General features: G+C 42.7%; 2 protein-coding genes across 6 annotated transcripts in view; both read left to right on the plus strand.

Moving 5' to 3' along the window:
* Window positions 1-2,161: 2,161 nt before the first annotated feature.
* On the plus strand, window positions 2,162-13,311 carry LOC114055715 (caspase-8-like). Of its 4 annotated transcripts, none has more exons than XM_027880121.1 (8): window positions 2,162-2,953; window positions 6,456-6,785; window positions 7,022-7,127; window positions 8,119-8,257; window positions 9,673-9,761; window positions 10,410-10,521; window positions 11,521-12,010; window positions 12,802-13,311. In XM_027880121.1, exons 2-8 carry the CDS (start codon window positions 6,475-6,477, stop codon window positions 12,977-12,979), a joined length of 1,425 nt encoding a protein of 474 aa, XP_027735922.1. In that variant the 5' UTR covers window positions 2,162-2,953; window positions 6,456-6,474; the 3' UTR covers window positions 12,980-13,311. The 4 variants fall into 4 exon arrangements, with proteins under 4 accessions (XP_027735922.1, XP_027735923.1, XP_027735925.1 ...); XM_027880122.1 differs by having other exon boundaries at window positions 2,162-2,738; XM_027880124.1 differs by lacking the exon at window positions 2,162-2,953 and adding an exon at window positions 3,573-3,783.
* Window positions 13,312-15,046: 1,735 nt separating this feature from the next.
* Window positions 15,047-19,826, plus strand: part of LOC114055714 (caspase-8-like) — a 9,956-nt gene continuing 5,176 nt past the window's right edge. The window contains exons 1-5 of one of the 2 annotated variants that reach the window (XM_027880120.1): window positions 15,047-15,402; window positions 15,659-15,764; window positions 16,923-17,058; window positions 17,143-17,258; window positions 17,726-17,861. In XM_027880120.1, coding sequence (XP_027735921.1) covers window positions 15,089-15,402; window positions 15,659-15,764; window positions 16,923-17,058; window positions 17,143-17,258; window positions 17,726-17,861 — 808 coding nt within the window. In that variant the 5' untranslated portion in view covers window positions 15,047-15,088. The remainder of the gene's footprint in view (window positions 15,403-15,658; window positions 15,765-16,922; window positions 17,059-17,142; window positions 17,259-17,725; window positions 17,862-19,826) is intronic. The other variant, XM_027880119.1, reaches the window with a different exon arrangement.

The raw sequence follows: 19,826 nt of genomic DNA on the forward strand, positions 1-19,826 counted from the left end.
GCCGGTCATGTTAACCACATGGGGACAAAACAGATACTCCAAGCAGCATGTACCTTAAGAAGAAGATTTACATTCCCAATACCTAGAGACCCTCCTCCTTCAGAGCAATATCAGGGCTTTTAAAACACATGATTTTATCATCTTATTTAAATGCAGTTCATCACACTGCCTGTTTTAAGACTTATCCAAAATCCTGTGGATCTGTTAGCTTCAAGGCAACGCCTTATAAATTTTTTGTCAAATGAGCTGTGAAACTGTTAATCCACGTGCCAGGTATTTACATCATCTACGTATTCAGAGTTATAAGGGTTGGGCAAAACATACTTCTATCATGTTAAAAATTTTTGTACCTGCACAGGCTGCAGACAGAAAAGGGTTTTTCTGGCAGCATAGGGGATGCATGTAACCTTCCATGTCTAAACCAGGACTGTTAATGGTCTGGTTTAGGCTCATCATATTTTATTTTGCAGGCTAACAATTTTAAATCCTTGTATTGGCTCTGGCTGAGCTGGAGTTCATTTCCCCACAGCAACCCTCACAGTGCTGTGCTTTGCATCGGGAGCCAGAAAGGAGTTGATAACACACCGGTGTTTTGGCTACTGCTGAGCACAGCACCAGAGCTGTAACATTCCTTCCTCCATCGAGGGCAGGATTCTGGGAGGGGACACAGCCAGGCCAGCTGACCCAAACTGACCAAAGGGATGTTCCATACCATATGATGTCATCTCAGATATCAAAGCTAAGGCAAGGAGCAGGAAGAGGGGGGTATTCATTGTCTCCAATGGCTGCCTGCTAAGGAACCATTATGTGTGCTGAAGCCCTGCTTCTCGGAATCGGCCAGACATTGCTGCTCATGGGAAGTAGAGAATGAACCTTGTTATTTTTTGCTTCACTTTTGCACGTGCAAGCCTCTGCTTTGCTTTAGCCTTAGTAAATTGCCTTATCCCAACCCAGGAGTTGTCTTCCATCTTATTCTCTCTCCTCTGTGCAGCTGGGAAGGGCACCTGGCGTCCAACCACAGTCGACCCCACAATCCTGCTTCTAAATCCACTAGCAGTGTTGATGGAGAGAGAGAAAAGTGGGAATGAAGAGGTAAAAGCTTAGGTAGTAAGTGGAAAAGGATTTCTTCAATCTCTAATGTAAATGGCATTTAACTTAATAGAGGACCAGTTACCAACTGAATTCAGGAATTTGTCCCACAGTGCACACTGTTATTGTCAAATGCCTGTCATAAACTTCATGTGCAATGAGATCTTTCCAAAACTGAGTAAGGCCAAAATGCTGCATATTATTCCCTCTGTGAAGCCTTGTGAACTGTGACTTCCCCATCCCTTCCGAGAAGAAAATTTAGGGTAGAAGATCAGCATGCCATGAAATACGCCATTCAGCAGTGTATCTCCATAGGTTTATCAGATTGATTAACTTCATTAAGTATTACATTTTTTGATTACTGTTTCTTGGTTTAAGATCTAAAATGCAGCCGTATGAGAAACAGGGCTCCTTGCTGATTAAGCTTCTAACGGAATTTTGTGAGTTAACTGAAATAACACCATGTTGTTTTGTTATGAGCATTTACTATGTATGCCTGTGTCCTTCCTGTTTATTACTGCATTAAGTTCTTAGTTCTGAGAGCTTGGTGAGATGAAAATTATGCATTGGGGTAAGGCTTTTCCTTGTTTCTGACTGGCCCCTGCACTTTGTTGGGCTGTGTAAATAAGTGGGGTTTTCAGTGCTTCAGGGTTTAAGCTGAGGTGAAGCTTAGCTAATTTCAGCAAAGCACTCATTATATATGGTTACTAGGCATACATTAGGGGGAAGATTTGAAAGAGCTTGGTGCTGTTGGGGACAATTTCCAGCTTGCACTATTTTTAGATGAGGAGTGTTGCATCACACAGAACATTGAAATGCAGCCAGTTTTCTGTAACACAATGGTCACTTCTTATCATGATGAACAGGTATGAACAGGTTAGTATGACTCATTGCATTTTATGTGTTCTGAGTTTGTACAGCTGCCGCACTCGAAGTCACATTTATGCCACATATAAGAGAAAAGAAGCAAACAAACATGGTTGGTTGCTGCTGAGACTCACTGATGGCACACAGAAACATATGCACATGTGTGTGCTCTCCACCTCCAGCATTAAGGAAGGGTTGTGTCTTGTGCAGCCCTTGTTTAGACAGATTTAAGTGAAACTAGTGTAAAAAGAGTCTTCTGGGGAAGTTGGGAAGTCCTGGGAAGACCAGAATCTTGAAATGGGATTTGTAACATCCACAAGTTTCTGGTGCCCCGTCCCTCCTGTGGGTTTTTGTGCAGGAGCTGTGTATCCTGTTGGGTGCCAGTGGAGGCCACAGTCACTGCAGTTGCTGAGCAGTCAGTAGCCTCAGCAGTTTCACTTCCTCAAGACCACCCTTTCTAGGCGAGGTGAACCTTTGGCAGGCTGTACAAGGAAAAGGTTGGGTTACTGAGACAGTTCTAGAGAAAGCCAGAGGGACAAAACCAGGGTGCAGGGGAGCTGAGGGAAATTAGAGAGACTGTAATTTAGCAAAAGGACGGGAACATTTCCAGGAAGGGTGCGAAAGGAAGAAATCAAAAGTAAAACTAATAAAGACAGAACGGTGCCGGAAGGGGTGGTCCTTTAAACTGCTGTATGAAGGGAGAGGCCACTATCAAGTATTTGTCACACAGTGCAGATCACGCATAGTGACTCTTTCAGCCTGCAACTGAACTCTTGATTCAGGTAAGACACAGAAGAGCTAATCCAGGGAAAGGTTTGCTGAGACTTGAGATGACATGGAGACAGAAATATTTTGAACCTGAAGATGAAATCATACTTGTGGTGGCTCTCTGGGTAAAGGCGTAACTTGGGCCAGTGAAACAAGTCGGACGGGTTTTCTGATCTTTTACTACCTTAAGCCTTTTGGAAGGAATTTGTGTGCCTCATTCTATCAAAAGGTATGTTATAATTTTGAGTTTGTACGGGTGGATAGGTTGAAGTCAATGAATGACTGTTTTCATTGCAAAATTTTAACAAATTCCTGCTCTCCTAACTGCCTCTCTTCATTATGCTGACTTCACAATTTTCTGGGAGCCTGGTAGCCATACTGACCACTGTTCACCTATTTCCTGCTGCATGGAAGAGACTGGTGACTAGCATGCTGGGAACCTTTCCACCTCAGAGGGTGATAATGTCAAAAGTTAATTATTGCTTAAATTCTCCTGTAAATGGGGAAGTATATCGCATAAATAATTTCAAAAGAATTTTTAGTCGTCAAGTCCCCTGTATTTACTGAGTACTGCTACTGAATTTGGTACAAAATGTTAACTCTTTTTAATTTGGGAAGTAATTTTCCTGTTGAAAATAGGCTAGAGTGAGTTGGGAGGGACTTCAGAGAAAGGAGGTAACTCATAGCACATCTGGTGACACAGCAGGACAGTGGATCTGAGACTTTTTAAATTAAAAGATGTAGTTGATTCACCCTTCCCTCACTGTCTCTTAATTAGGAACGCTGCTTAGTGTGTCCCCCTAAAAAGCAAAACCTGATTACTTTTGTGGCTTACTTACAACTTTTTCTCACAAGTTCTGCAATAATCAATTTTCTGAAACTGGAATTGTGATGGGCGGAGTAGGGATCTGCTGTTTTATTACCAGTTAATTTGTTTTAACGTACTTCTTGTAAGTCATGTGACAATATAGATATCATACTTTTCCTGGAACTTCAGAGACTGTGCCTGTCTCACTTTTTTCAGAGTTGTTACAGCACTCCTCCAGCCTGTCCTCCCATGTAAGTGATGTAAAATTAGTATTATTATTCAATTTGCATGTTGTATCAGTTGTGTCTTCAATTTAGTAAAGTGGGAGAAAAAGACAGTGGCAGTTAAACATTGTTTTAGTTGTCCTCCCTGTAATTATAGACGAGCTGAAATATAGTATATAGATGGCACATCTGTTCTAACTGAAATAATTGGACGGGTTTGAAACTTACAGCCTTTGAGAAATAAAAATGGGAATTCCCTCTACAAGAAAGATTTGGTTTTGTAAGCATACACGTTTTATCTTAAACAAAAAGCATGATTTATGTGAGAAAGAAGATAACTGCCTAACTAGCTACCAAGCAAGTACTCTTCTCCTTCCTGTGTGAATACAGAAATATAAAATCAGATCTGAAATCACTGAATCGTGAGTGGCACAGTTCAGATACTAGTGGTTTTGTGGTGATATGGGCTGAACAGCATGGATTCTAGTCTGTTTAAAAGTTCAGTTTTAGTGGATGTAAATGGATTTAATGGATTTAAAGAAAACAGTATTTGGGGGTAGGGAGTGAATCGTAAGTGCTGTGTCATAACACGTTTTGCTGGTTTGTTGTTTTTTTGAAAGACAAAGGTTTAAGATTCAGTTGTACATTCACTCTTGCTAACCAACAGAATACTGACCAAGGGCATGCCACAAAAAGCTGTTTGGCTGTAGAGTGGTCCTTGGAGGAGAGTAGAATACAATTGTCTTCTAATTATCATTACCAGTTGGTCAGCTGGGGTTACCAGCCCTGGTATGGAAACATTTGTGGTAGCAATGGGATTAAATGGATTGCAGAGTATTCCAGTAGTGTAGGAGTAGAAAGTTTTCATTTGCCCTTGTCAACTTTTCTGTCTCCCAGTGACAGTGTCTGTCAGTGGGACAAGAGACCTCTTCTGAAGGCATTTCTGTTGAGTTTCTCTTCCGAGATTCCCAAGTGTCTTCTATTTAAGGCAGAGAGAATAAAGTGGTACACAGTTCTCTTACTAGAGGGAAGTGGAGGCAGGTGCTTTAAGTATGAGCTGTAGAGAACCAGGTTTGTCTCAAGCAGAATTTCTGAGTATTGCTGCAGGAGAGGTGTGATCAGAGGAGAGGGTCCGTGGAGGTGGCACGGTGCTGTTCTGGGCCAGCTCCCTGCTCCGCCCTGAGACTCGTGCCCAGTCACCCACTGCAGCTCACTTCCTGAGGAAGGGCTGGCTGCTCACACAGGAACAAAATGCTCAAAAAGTCTAATTTAGATAAGAGGCATACACCAGGTTAACTATAACAGGGTGTGGATTGAGCCCCCGACTCTCTTTTTTCCTCTCTTTTCGCTGGCTCTCTTTCCCCAGCTCCACACCATCCACATGGCAGTGCCAATGCAGGATCTAAGGACTGGTGATATTCTTTGTTTTCTTCCTTGCTTTGCCTGGGCAAAGCAGGGCTATCACATTCTACCCCATACTCAGTTTTGAAGTTTGTTGTGGGAAGGGAGGGACTGTGGAGGTGTTTGTTCCTTCTGAACCAGTACCTTTGTGGTTTGTGAACCAGCACCTTTGAGTGATGATGTCGTAGTGAAGTGCCACCTTTTGAGGAATTTGGTGTGGGAGTTGTCGAGTGTCCTGTACAAAACTAAGGGCTTGTTAGCCTCCACTTTTGTGGAAGTGTACTGTATAAATTTAAGGGTGTGTTAGCCAATACCTCATGAGTCTAAATAGTGGGCTGGTTGCCACAGCTAAGAAGATGGTACAATAAAACAGTGAGTTCCTGACACTTGTTTGGTATCTTTGTTCAGCCTGATGAGAATTTATAACAAACATCACGCCCCTCCCACTGGCTCGTGACATCAGCAGAGGCAGGTCCTATAAGTGTCAGGGTGAGACAGTTGCAAGGCTTGCACTTTGTATTTTCTAACTTTCTCTTGTGCTCAAAGTTGAATCCATAAGCCAAGTTTAATATTTCTAAGGCTAATGGAGGAAGTGGAGGGGAGGGGAGGTGGTATTTTGTGCTCAGCGAAACAGAGGTAGTTTGATAAGAATTCTTCTGGCCTTCTTGAAAGGGTTGATGTGATCTGTATTTAATACTACAAAGTGATTGAGAGCTGGGAACTGATTATTTGATGCAGATAAACCAAAACAGGAAGAGGTGTTTTGGGTATGCTGCCCATCATCAGAAGCAGTGTAAGAAGAAAGGAGAAGCCAGATAACTTAGAGCAGTTACACTCCTGTGGACTCTTTAGCTTTCTTACTGTGTAAAACCTTTGTTATGGTGTAAAACTTGGCAGTCTCATTTATTACATAGTCTGTATTTCTGGCAAGTGGCTGTTTCTCCTAAATGTGATCAAATCTAAAAAAAACCCAAGCCCAAACAGAAAGAGCAGCAGCCTGCCAGGATTGTCCATCCTGTACATTGGTACTCCCTACTGACTATACATATCATAGGAAGCAAGAACAATCCATGACTTCTTCTGTTAATGTCACTTAGTACAGAGGTTTTAATACTCCTTGTTAAGTCCAAAGAACCAAGAGAGCTAAGCATCAAAGCTATGATAGCAAAGACAGCCTCTCTCTACTGAAGTACTTCTGATTGCATGGGCTATTCTACATCATGTGATACCTTTTGTATAAATCAATGTTATTGCACTACTGTCACTGACCAATAAAATCAACTGCTGTTTGTATTTAGATCCAAATCCTGATGTGAAATGAATACAGACTTCCACAAACTCCTTTTTGAAATGTCCGAGGCTTTGGTCACAGATGAACTGGCAGCACTGAAGTTCCTCAGCCTGGATCATGTTCCCATGAGGAAGCTGGAAGCCATTCAGGAACCCAAGGCCTTCTTCGAAGTGCTGCAGGAGAAGGACATGATCGAGGCAGGGAACCTGGCCTTTCTCCGGGAGCTGCTCTACCGCATCGGCAGGATCGATCTCCTGGTTACCCACCTGGGTTCCAGCCGGGAGCACATGGAGAGAGAGCTGCAGGTCCAAGGCAGGGCAAAGGTGTCAGCTTACAGGTAAGCACAGAAGCAGCAAACACAAAAAGTTGCACACAAAATTTACGACAGTTCAGTTGTGTACTGTCTTGGTTTTTGTCTCCACTGTTTTCCTCCACTCCGCTGAGTATCGCAGCGTAATGGTTACAGCCTGAATTCCTGCCAGAGTGAGCTTTACATTTTGCAGTTCATATGTGTAATTGTGGTGTTTACTTCTTAAAACTTTCTTGAACAGTCTCTCTGTTCTTTATTGCCAGGCAACTGCTATATGGAATTGCAGAGGACTTGACTCCAGAAGATGTCAAAAATGTGAAGTTCCTGCTCCAAAAGCAATTACCTAAGAACAAGCTCCAGGATAATGCTGTATGAAAAGTGATCTTGAGAAGTTTTTTTGCAAGGCTAGTTCAGAGTGTGGTAATTCTTGTAGGAAGGAAGGAAAGAGGAAGCAGTCTGCCCTCATGAAAATCAGTTGTTGAAAGAATTGTGATGTTAGCTGATAGTTGCTGTGCGAAGAAATGGACATTTTTTTTTTCATTGTATATTATCTCTGCCCTTTTTTGTTCTCCTGGTCTTATTTTCTCTCCACCACCTGTCTCCCTAATATTTTCTTCTTCCAAAATCCATCAAGCTCTTCCTTTAATCTTTGCTTGACATTTATGACATTTACTGTATCTAAGAAGAGTGATGTTTGCTAAAGGAAAAACAGTGTTTTGGAGACAGAAAATCAAGATCTAAAGTGAGTTCAACCACAAATTTTTGTATGTCATTGAGTAAATTTTCTTCTTTATTGTAATTTGGAGTAATGACATTTTGGTAAGTTCTCCCCAAAGGTACTAAGAGTTTTAATGAGCTAGTTTAACACTTGTAAATAATGGCCAGTGTTATAAAAATGCTTGGTATTATTAAGAAACTGTCCTAAAAATCCTATTCGTGTATCGTGGCACCTAGAGGAATATTAGCAGATTTACTTCCAACTTTGTGGACTGTTGAGCTTTAATTAAAAAAATTAGCCCTGAACACCTTTTCTGTAACAGAAAATGTAAAATGGCATCGCTAAAGGACTTCACAGCCCTTCATCAGAACACAAAGGCTAAACAGGATGCCCCTTGTTCCCCACATAGTGCATTGTACTGCTGAAACAAAGCAGGATACCCTAGCCAGAGGCAACTTCTATTCACCCTGTCCTAACCTCACTGATGTGTTTATTCACTTGCATCCTGACCCTTCTTTTAATGAGGCTCAGAGGATACAGTAATTGTTCCTTAGCTTCTCTGTGAATGAGGATCTTGTCTTCTGCTCTGTCCAGAGGTGCCTGCAGTTACTGAGTTTGGGTTATGTGTTTTTGTTCCACCAGTCGATGTTGCAGGTTTTTCTGGAAATGGAAAGAAATAGGATAATTAAAGAAGATGACCTGACAATGCTGAAAGATATATTAAAGGCCTTTAGAGCTGACATAAAGAAAAAAATTGATATCTATGAAGAAAAAAAGAAAGGTAAATCTATTTAATCAGCTGTTTAATAATAGAGCTGGGGTCTTCTGTGATTTTTTTGGCTCCGTTGTTGGCAGGTTAGAGGTCTAGAGATGAAAAGGAGACCTTACAGTATCTTAGGACAGGCAGAGTAACTCTAGAAACCTCTAGTTTCTGAAGTTTTCTGCGACTTTATTATCCCATCATACCTTGTGTCTGTTTTTGAAACATGTTCTGTGCCTTGTAAATGGTCTTCTTCTCCCTCCTCTTTGCCTTAAATGCAATTTGTCTGTTCAGGGAAAAGCACAGTGCTGGTTTTGGACCAGCATAGCTTTTCAGTCACTGAAAGAGTGACTGAAAGAGACTGGGAGTTGACGTGGAGAAACTTGTCCCAGGAGATTGTCAGCGTTACCTTCTGTTAGCCGGGCTCTTTTGTCTTGGTCAGAGAGAAAGTCCCTGAAGCCCCAGTACTTGGCTAAAGTGTCTTTCTCTAACCAGATGGGAAATCTCAAGGACTTCAAGTCCATCTGGGCTGTTGCAGCTGAGGTGGTGCTGTCTGACACCACAGCCAGGCCTTACTCTTCGGAAAATAGGATGTGTCATTCAATAGCAACTGAAAGCTGTTTTCCTCGTAACTTCCTTTTGAATGACCTAGGACATGAGTTTCCTTAGACACGTTTCTGCTGCCCCTACAGTTCCCTGCAGAACTGCCGAGTAGTTTCCCCTCCACGTCTTTGTGCTGCTGACCTCTACTGGTGTTTCTAAAAGAGCAGAAGAAAATTGCTAAGGGTGATTAGAGTCATCAAGTCCTGTGTCAGGGAACGGCTTTTTTGTTACTATTTTGTCCCCCTTCATAAGTAGAGAAAGACCATGCCGTGTAGATCTTGTTGCCCTCACAATTAAATTTCATTTAAACGCATCTTTTTAAACTTGTTAAGGGGGCACTGTGATTTAGTTTCCTTGGGTTGAAAGAAATCCATGATGATTTCTTAATTTTTTTTTTGGAAAGTTGTATTCAAGTAAGTGTTTTGTTGCTTTGAGGAGATCTTCCATCATGCTGGCATTTTGCATCACCCAAACAGTAAAGTTCTCTGGAGAAGAGACAGTAGCCTCAGAAGTAGATTGACCATTGTACAAAAATGGGTCTCTTCTTTCACATATGTATCCCATAGTGGAGATGCTAGTGAAATGGCTTGCCTAGGATGACTGCTCACATTCAGCCTTTTATTATCTGTATCTTGCTACCAGTAAAAGAGCAGAGAGGAAATGGAGCCCAGCTCTTCACAGCTTCTGTAATAACCAGGAGTCTGTGAAACTGGAACTGTGCAAAAACCACGCTCCATCTTGCTGCTTGTACTGATTTTTGAGTGTTGAAATATGCACAGTGGAAGATTTACCTTTTTTGTCCTGAAACATTCTGTTTATATTCTCCTTCTAACACAATTATTCTAAAGAAGAACTCCGCTATCCTGTGTCTGTCTCTGTGCATCCAGGGGAACAAGGAGCAGAGGGGAAGACAACAAACCTGGTGAGAAATACTTGAAGATTACATTTAAAGTATTTATCCAAACTTCTGGGAGAGGGAACATAAATTTGTAAGACTGAGCAGGTGGAACAGCTCAGAGGGAGGGGTCCTGGCTTTAAATGTAGGCCTTGGAACGATTCCTGTTTTCCAAACAAGACCAAGACCTCTTCCTTTCTGGGGACAGGGCTGTCAGCAACATTCTAAGTAATAAATGAAGCTGTTGTGTGGAGAAAACCAATCTTAATAATAATGGAGATGGGACATTAAAGTCCTGGATGGGATATTCCTGGACAGATGGGAAGGGAACAGCAGAACTTGCTACCTCACTAGAATTTCACAAGGAACACCAGAGGGAATGGTAGGGTGCAGGAATTTTTCCTCTGCACATGCAAATTTGTGTTTCTGCATACTTGCTTGCTCCCATATCAAAATCATATCCTCACCACAGAGAGAGTGGAGGAGGGATTCAGGGAAACAATGCAAATTCCTCTCCTCTGTAGCAAGATTGTATTCTTAGGCTTTTCCTTTCTTGTTTTTCAGCCCTTATGATTTTTGTCCTTGGGTAATGAAGGACCAACACTCTGTGCACAGTGTATTTCTCTTCTGAAGGCTTGACATTGCTTTCTTACCTGATTTTTTTTGTTTCTACAGGCTGTGGAAACATATAAGATGAAAAATATCCCCCATGGTTACTGTGTGATCCTTAACAACCACATTTTCAACAATCCGAAACAGAACAGAAAAGGAACAGTGAAAGATGGAGGTAAGCACTTCTTTAATGCAATTATGGATTTGCTTTTTTCTCTCATAATTCTCCAAGACAATTTTCTAATCTTTCCTGTGAAGAAGAATCCTGTCCACTGTACCCCTTGGCCTTCAGAGGAACTGAAGAGGCAGTCACTGTAGAAATTGAAGATACGCTGTTTTTTGTTGTAGGTAAAAAGCATCGTGTTAATTGGTCATATGTACCAAGCAGTGAACGAGGGATTACTGTTCCACCTTTTCACTTTTTGATTGTTTTTAATTCTTAGCTATCATAGGAAAATATTTTTAAGTCCTTAAATTCTCTTCAAAGCTCAAATAAATGCTCTGTAATTTTCCTTAAAGCCTGTCTTCCTGCAAGTCACTTCTAAGAGTTTATCTTAAAAAAGTAAAATCTGTTTCATGAGAGGACACATCAAGGATATTTTAACTCCATCTAGCCTGTCTACAGGCTGCTTCCCTCCCAGCTACTTTCTCACAGCTCACACAACAATTAAGTCACCATTTGCTGAGAAGTCTTCAGGGCATTTGTGAGCAGGTTGCTCTGCCTTCCTTCTTGCTGCATTGGTCATTTTCACAGAATGAGAGACCTATTTAATTTCAGGGTGGCAGAATTTGTCATTCTAAAGAGGTGATGCTTCTTTAACTCACCAAGTGTTGTTCTTTGTCATTTGAGGTTGTTATGCAAGGCAGATTTAAAGCTTGCTTTAACACAGTGATCTTCACTAATTTGTACCAATACATCATATAGTCTGAAACCTGTCTTTGGTTTAGATAGCATGATGCTTAACCCAGCTGTGTTTAAAAAGATAAAATGAGGCAAATTAGGCATGGGTTTTTCCAATAGGATTTGGCAGGCTAAGAGTCAGTCCAGGTGAGTTTATGGATGGTATCTGAACACTTCTGCTAATATCTGATCTGCCACACAGACACTGATGTTTCAGCATCTTTCTTGTCACTGTTTATGTTTAACGAATTCCTTCTGACTTTTTTTTCCCAGAGGCTGTGAAGAGGGTCTTTAAGTGGCTTCAGTTTGAGACAGTTGAGCACATGGATCTGGAAGCAAAAGAGATATTTGAGAAAGTTAAAGAATACAGCAAAAGAGATCATAGAAACATGGACTGTTTTGTTTGCTTCATTTTTTCCCACGGTGAAAAACGCAAGATAAAAGGCATCGATGATGAATTTGTAAATATTAAAGATTTAGTCTCCTGCTTCAGTGGATCTAATTGTCCCTCTCTTGCTGGCAAACCCAAGGTGTTTTTCATCCAGGCTTGCCAAGGCTCTGTTGGACATCCAGCTGTTGCAGTAGAAGCAGATTTTTCTGGACATCCTGAGACGGATGCTACCCCTTCGACTTCCATTCCTGATCTGGCTGACATTCTGATTGGCATGTCTACAGTGGAAGACTATTTGTCCTTCCGCTGGGCTGAGTCTGGCAGTGTTTACATTCAGTGCCTCTGTGACAAGATGAAGTTGCTTTGCCCTCAGTGAGTACTGCTTTTAATTCTTGTACATTGTTGGTATTGCAGACCCACATACTGAAACTGTGCTGAAACATCAGGGTTTTGCATTTTTGCTGTGTGATGTTTTTCACCTGCAGGACAGCAGAGAATAGTAATTATATTGGAATTGGGATTTGTTACTCTTTTATGGGTGAGCCAAAGTATGAGTGACTTCCCCTGTGACAAAACCAGGGTTGTCATGCTGGAGCATTACACAGAAACAAGTGTGTGTATGTGTACTTTTTAGCATTTTTTGACTGATAAATGATTTTTCCTTCCAGTGACACTTCATAAAAGTGAATTTGTTGAGTGATTGCACAGACAAAATAATCAGTGTTCTCTGGTTAACGATTTTCATTGTTGCCTTCCTCCCATCCTCTCATAAATTTGATTTAGAAAATAGAATCTCCCTTCAGACATCTCTTTCTCATGATGTCCAGAAGATGACAGGCAGAATGTGTAGGTTTGGCCCTGTTTCATCTTGGTGTGCTCTTCTGACTGTAACTAAAGCAGGGGACTGTGTTTGCTGGGAAATGCAACACAGAGGTTGCATTTTTATTCCCCCAAACATACTGAATTCTGTGGTAATACAACGGAGTGTGCACTTTCAGTGACAGGTAGGGTGGGTGGGGCAGGATTCCAGTCATCCCAGAGATTCCACTTCATTGGAGCAAACATGGATCATCTCTTTGGCTGAGCTGCAAGTACCATGTATTTCAATGTACCTTTTTTCAGTACGTGGATTTCAAGGTAACTTTTCTTCCTTTTTGTTAAAGGGGCATCGATCTCCTAACCATCCTGACAACAGTGAACGAGGAAGTGGGAGGAAAAGAATTTATAGTATCGAATCAGATGCCAGGAGGAAAATTGGAGAAGCAGATGCCACAGATAATAACAACACTACGGAAGCAATTGATCTTCGAAATTCCACAAGGACAGCCAAGTAAAGAGTAGAAAAATAAGAATGCAATCAGTTTAGGAATCACATCTGGAGTGGGCTTCCACGGGAAAAAGACTTCACATGAGAAATTATCTGGAGTTAGCCCCAGTCCTTTAAGGACCCATAGGACCTAAATTTTAAAATTTCCATATTTAATCAGTCTTCTGACACCTGGATCTGTGGCAGTCAGGTGAGGTTGTGGAAGAGCACAGATCACTGCAGAGCAGTGGAGTATGTTCAGTCTGGGTTTCAGGTGAGGAAGCATGTGTAGGGTTGTAACTGCCTTACCCGGAGGTGAATCATTGTCTATGTTTGGAAGTTATGATTTTTCATGGAAAAATAACATCCTCATGGATGTTATTTTTTTTATATTTTATTTCATGGAAAAATAACATGTGTAGGCCAAACCTACACATTCTGCCTGTCTTCTTCTGGACATCATGAGAAAGAGATGTCTGAAGGGAGATTCTGTTTTCTAAATCAAAAAAGGCATGATTATGATAATACAAATTTGATTATTTTTCTCCAAATATTTAGTTTGTTTTATGCTATTAATTTACTTGGCTAAGCAGCATTGTGGTGTAAGCTTTTTAATAGTAAGAATTCTGATTGAATTTTTTCTCGGTGCTCTCAGGGGACGGTGCATCATGAATGGCTGTGGAACATTGGGAGGAGATTCTTTGTACTGTTGTTTCTGTTGTAATAAATTGTTTTTTACATCACCTTAGTCTGTGATGTGTGCCTCTGTTGGATGGACTGTCTGAGGGACAGTTAACATGACAAACACTTTTACCTCAGCAGAAGTCACTTCGCTCTTGTTGGAGTGTTTCATGGCAGCCACCCCAGGAGGCAGCAGATTGATCTCTCTTCAGCAGCAGCTGGAGAGATGGTAGGAAAGAATAAGTTCAGGATTGTCAGGATAATGGCAGCTGAGGCCACTCTTACCTTGCATCCTCAGCAATGTGTAGGTATTATGTGGAAGCTGTATGGGATTCTAACAATCCCTTTTGAGTTTATAAAAAGAAAAAGGATGAATTTGAGACACTTTGTAACTTCTGCTTTTTTCGGTTTGGATTTTTTGGAAATCCATGTCTAGCCCTAAAGGAGGGGCTCTTTATTCAATCTTGCTTCTGTTCTGGAAGTGAATTTTTTTTTTTCTGATTCCACGCAATGTGTTGGCAATTACTTTTTGCTCCCATTGTGCTTTTTCATCTTCCAAGTAAAAGAGAGACTGTGTTCTTAGAATTACATCTCTGTTCACATTGGTTTCATAAATAAGAAATAGACATTACAAGTAAATGATACTGCAGCAAAAGTTACAAGAAGCTGTTACCAGTTATGATGCAATTCAGTGGCTGATACTTAGTTACAGTTTATTTGCATTTTTTATAATGTTTTCATCAGTGGGACCCTGATATGAATTTAGATTAGATTAGTGGATGTTTCTGTATGATAAGGAAATATAGCTTAAATTAAATAACTGCTCCCTCTGAGAGAAACTTGCTGAAAGGTGGTAGCTGCTCCAGAAGTAAAGTTGTGAGTCAATAGCATTTCTTTTTCTGATATTTCTCTCTGTCAGAATTCAATAGACTCAGACCAAGTTCTTTCAGCTCTTTTACATGAGGAGGAATTAGATATCACTTATTTGGTATATTTGGTGCTACACAGGATTTTCATTTAGTAGGGTGAGGTCCCCTGGCGGCTGTCAGGGTACGGGGCCCAACGCCTACAGGGTATGTGCTGCTTTTTCTGCCAGCAGCCCCAGAAGGCTGGCAAGGAGGAAGGCGAGTCGGTGGCATTATAAAAGCTTCTTGCTGTTTGTATTGAAAGGGCAATGGTTTGTGAGTGCCTGGGAACCAGCGAGAGGCAACTGCAGGGAAAGCTCGGACAGAGGGAGACCTTTGGATCCGCACTAGCAGGTCCGGTTTGCTTAAGAACAGTCGGTGTTCGGAACTCTGAGCAAGGAGCACCTACCCCGCTCCGGATGTTCAAATCCAGAGGGAAGCGCCGCCCTGGGCTCCGGCCCCTCCTCCTGCGGGCGCTGCCCCGCCCCGGGGCCCGGCCCGGCCCGGCCCGGAGGAGGCAGGAAGCGCTCCCAGCCCGGCCCCGGCGGATCGCGGGCCATGGAGCTGCCCCGGTGGCAGCTGCTGGCGGTCAGCGAGGAGCTGGACGAGGCCGAGCTGGCGGCGCTGAAGTTCCTGAGCCGGGAGCACGTCCCCAGAAGGAGGCTGGAAGCCGCCCGGAGCGCGCACGACTTGTTCGAAGCGCTGCAGGAGAGGGGCGCGCTGGAGGCGGGGAACTTGGCCTTCCTCAGGGAGCTGCTGTACCGCATCGGCAGGATCGACCTCCTGGCTGCCCACCTGGGCTCCAGCCGGGAGCAGGTGGAGCGGGAGCTGCAGGTCCCCAGAGCGGGCGGGGCGCGGGTGTCGCCCTACAGGTGAGTGTGGTGCGGGTTAGGGCCGGGCAGAGCCTTGTCCCGCTCTGAACGCCGCGCTGAGCTCCGGCAGCGCCTGAGCGGCTTCCAGGAGAAAGCAGGAACGTACGGGAAGGTGGCATTTCAGCCCAGCAGAAGGGAGGACACCGGGCTGTGCTGGGGGCGGACTGGGTGAAAAGGGCAGTGCAATAGTGTTAAGTTGTGCTCAGGGACGTGCTTTGGAACGCGATGAAACAGTTGCCTCCACTTCTCTTTCTAGATACTTGCTCTTTCAGCTCTCGGAAGACATCACCAAAGATGAGCTGATGTCTTTCAAATTACTTTTGGATGGAACATTACCAAAAAGCAAGCTAACCCCTGAGACCGTAAGAATTTCTTTAATACTTTTTTTAATGATTATTATAATCCACAGAGGAAATAGGGTTCCCCGTGGGGGAATGGGTCTCACTCTTCTTTATGGTGTCACTCTTGAAGTGAAAACACCACAAGAAAAAGGGTGGGCCTGGGTGCACATGGGACTTGTCTGTGCTGGTGTTGGGCACAGCCTTTTGCAGCAGTGTCACAGCCAGTGTGCTGCACTGAGGGTTCACATCCATGCACCACCCGAGGCTCAGGGCACTCCCTGGCCTTAATCAATGAAGGACTGATGAGCACATTCACTCATCTTGCCCAACTGATTTTTCTTTTTCTTTTTTTTTTTTTTTCTGCTTTCTAAGGCATTATCAAATACAGAAAACCACCCGCTGTATTATTTTATGATTTTGTTCTTTTTATTTCCAAGTGCAGAAAATACATATCTAAGCAGCAAATCCTTAAGAAGGCTAAGGCCAGTGAGCTTGGATTTTACAAATAGCCTTGGAGGAGATCCAGTGCTCTTATCGTGTCCCAGCCTGCAGTTCTGACTGCTGGGTACTTTGTTCTGACTGCTGGGTACTTTGTTCTGTATAATGAAAACTTTGAGGGTAGACTATGACCATGTAGTGATAGCTGTTCTAGTAAATCCTTGGGGTGACCACTGTGCTCTGCTGCTCACTGTTTGACAAGAGCTTCTGTCCCTTGAGTCCCCTTTTGCTTCACAGCAATCTCTGCACCATACTTGTGTGGTTATACTCCTTTTGCCATTGCTTAAGATGGTCACTGCAGTGATTCTTGTGTTTCACTTAAGTGCACAAGATAGCCACTGGAAGTCAAATGAATGCAAGTATTCAAAATGGTATTATATATTCCTGTATGACCACCATTAGATCTGGGTTAGATCTTGTCAGATCTTGGCAACTCTGAGCTGCAGAAGTGAAATGAGCATGTTTTGAGGTCATTTTTTTACTTAACGGTACTGGTAGGTTTTGTTGAACTAGGTTTGATTGGCTCAGCTGAGGTCTCAACTGAGCTGCCAGTCAGCTGAACTGACTCTTTGGCTCCCAGGTAATATTAGTTCATTAAAGCTTAGGTGCACATGCTCTAACTTTGCTCTCAGGGCACATCCATGCTGCACTGGGAGTAAACTGCCTTTTCTGATTACCCAGACAATGCTCGACATTTTCGCTGAGATGGAGAAGAAGGGGCTTCTGGGAAAAGACAACCTAAGTGAGCTGAAGAGTCTCTGTGAAAAAATTAACATCAGCCTGTGGGACAGAATTGAAGATCAATTAAACCTATTTGGTAAAACAAAACAGCCTCTCCCCCTTAGTTGTTCTTGAAGTAACACACAGGTATCAGACAGGACTAATAATAGATGCTTTTCAGGTCAAGAAGAGATGCTCATCACAGAGGAAGAAAGGGGCAGCACAGGAGGCCCTGAAGGGTGTCTGGCATTATCTGTGGCACGTGAATTTCCTGGCAGTTGTAATATCTCTTCCCAGGTATGAGAGTTTCTTAGAAACATCATCATTTTGTCTTTGAAGAGATCACCCCTCCATGAAGTGAACAGTTATTATGAGACCAACTGTTAAAAGTACGGTCTAGAAAGAGGAATGCACCACTCTCTATCTGTTATTCTGAAGCTGTCACAGCAGCTGCAGTGTTAACACCTTCACAATCCTCTGTCGGGGAGCAAGGCAGGCCCAGTTTATTACAGCAGGGAATAAGCAGTTGGTAGATGGCTTGGCACGGAGCTGGGGTGAAGGCAGCCCGGTGGGCTGAGCATGACAGTGGTGGTCAGGGAGCTGTCATGCACAGACTCCCAAAGGCAGGGGGACACTGCACTGCCAGGTGCTGGGAGCAAAGCTGAGTAGGGAGAGCTGCCTGGAGAGGAAAGCATCTGGCTCTGTCCCCTGCTGAACCCGGAGGAAAGTGCAGTAGTTTCACCAGTCGTCTTTCTTTTCAGCAGCTTGAGGCTTACAGAATGACCAGCCGACCCTGTGGAGTGTGCCTCATCCTGAATAATCACAGTTTTGCAAAAGCTAGGGAAGCTGTGCTGGAACACAAATACCTGAGGGACCGCAATGGGACAGACGTGGATGCAGGTACAGGGAACGTTAAAGACGAGTTTGAGAATCTTCAAAAACAGAAACCTTGTTTGTTTTTCTGTACTAAAGGTCTGAATTCCAGTCTTCCCTTTCTGGGCTCAGCAGCTCTGTTTACTGTTCTTACAAGCCCTAATCAACTCAAGCTTTTACTGGTTGACACAGAACAATTTGCCAATATTTTGCAGTTTTCCTGAGTTTACCGCAACCTTAAACAGCAACCTGAGCCTGGACTTTACAAGCGAGGCTGTCTTTGCATCAGCTTTGGGCATACTACTTTTAAAACATGCAGAAGTGGAAAGAGATCTGCTGCTGAATGAGACTTGGGCATTATTTAACATCCAGCTTTTTTTTTTAAAAAAAAAAAAAAAAAAAAAAAAAAAAAAAAAAAAAAAAAAAAAAAAAAAAAAAAAGAGGAGGAGGATGTTAGTATTCAGGTGATGCCCAAAAAAAGCAGATAAAACTGTTTAGACAGAGTTTTATGCCTAGAACAGCAAGGTATTTATTGATTGATGGCCGGGCAGCCTGCCAGCTAGGCTCCGAGCTGGTTAGGTTAGAATGAGTATTTTATAAAAGTTTGGCAATGATTACATCATAACCACATACATATTCATATTATTGCATCATTAGATTACAATATTCATAATAGGTGGAGTTGGGGGCGGAGATTGAGGCGTGGTCTCTATTTTGAGGAATATTATGGTGGTAGATCCTGCCTTACTTCCTCATGGGGTCTCAAATTCTCTCCTCTTCATCGGGTGACCTTCGTGACCTTTCGTTCTTTCTATTGTTCTTGTGTTCTGATCACTGAGGCTTCAAGAAAACCTTGGCTTTGGTCTTATTTACCTATTGAAATATCTACCTTGGCTCCTTTGGCTAAGATTTATTACCTCTGGGCTCTTTGTACAATGCACCTGTAAGTATTTTAGGTCTGCAGAATTTGTACAGAACAAGATCTCCTTTGAGCAAGGTACAGAAAATGGTGGGGGGAGAACAGTGGGCCCCTGCAGCAAGATGCTTCAATTAACCCTTCCTTCCTTCACAGGGACTCTGATTTTAGGAGGCTGTCCTGCAGCAGTAGAGCTCATGGCACGTCCTGGGATCAGTGTATTTGCACTATCTATGCCAAGAGATAAAATCCATCAATGGGCCTTCTCTGATCGCACTGAACTCCAACTTAATTCAAGAGTCAGAGCCAAAGTTTTCCTTCCTGTGATGGGGGTATCTCCCAGATGGGTAGTGCTGTCCTCTTGGGTAAAGCAACTGAAGCAACTGCACTGTCCTTTTGAGAGACAAAAGGACTAGCTATAAAGTGTGTGGGGAAAGAGATACAGCTTTCTTACTAGTTCTACATGCTTTCCAGATGGAGGCAAGACTGCAAGTACACCTTCTAATGACAATTAAGGGAACTCAGTAGAGAGATGATTAGTGATTAGACTACTAGTTTATTTTCAGACCAGCAGTGTAACTACCTGGATGTAGTCATGTAGCAGGATCTTGAAGCCGAATTTTTGCCCCAAAAAAGCACTGTTGTTTTCCTTCCTCTGATGCTGGGTCTAGGGGTGTGTACTGTCTCATAGCTGCCCTAAGTCTATCCAAAAATTCTGAAGGGGTTTTATCTTTTCCCTGTCTGACGTCATAGCATTGCCCAATTGATGGCCTTAGGTATTGCATTCCGCAGACCCATTGTTATTAGCTTCCTATATTGCACCAGCCGCTCATATTGAACTGGATTATTCGGATCCCACTCTGGGTTTTGATTGGGAAATATTATATCTACTCTTTCAGGTAATAATGCAGCATGCTCCCTTCCTGTCCTCAATACGAGTTCCTTCTCTGTTTCTGTTAATTCTGACAACATTACCTCTATGTCTTCCCAATCAATATTTTGGTTCTTTGCCAATAATTCAAACCTCCTAGCTACTCCCTCTAGATTCTTTCTGAAGTTTCTTGCTTTTTTTTTTT

This window comes from Empidonax traillii, unplaced genomic scaffold (genome assembly GCF_003031625.1).
Source record: "Empidonax traillii isolate 1590-97213 ecotype Southwest subspecies unplaced genomic scaffold, ASM303162v1 scaffold65:size4453928, whole genome shotgun sequence".
Lineage (NCBI taxonomy): Eukaryota > Metazoa > Chordata > Aves > Passeriformes > Tyrannidae > Empidonax > Empidonax traillii.

Bases quoted from the DNA above. Each gene is read 5' to 3' on its own strand.
- LOC114055715 (XM_027880121.1), top strand. From the start codon at position 6,475: ATGAATACAGACTTCCACAAACTCCTTTTTGAAATGTCCGAGGCTTTG. The intron at 9,762-10,409 runs GTGAGAAATACT...TTGTTTCTACAG, and splicing joins AGGGGAAGACAACAAACCTG to GCTGTGGAAACATATAAGAT. The intron at 12,011-12,801 runs GTGAGTACTGCT...TTTTTGTTAAAG, and splicing joins ATGAAGTTGCTTTGCCCTCA to GGGCATCGATCTCCTAACCA.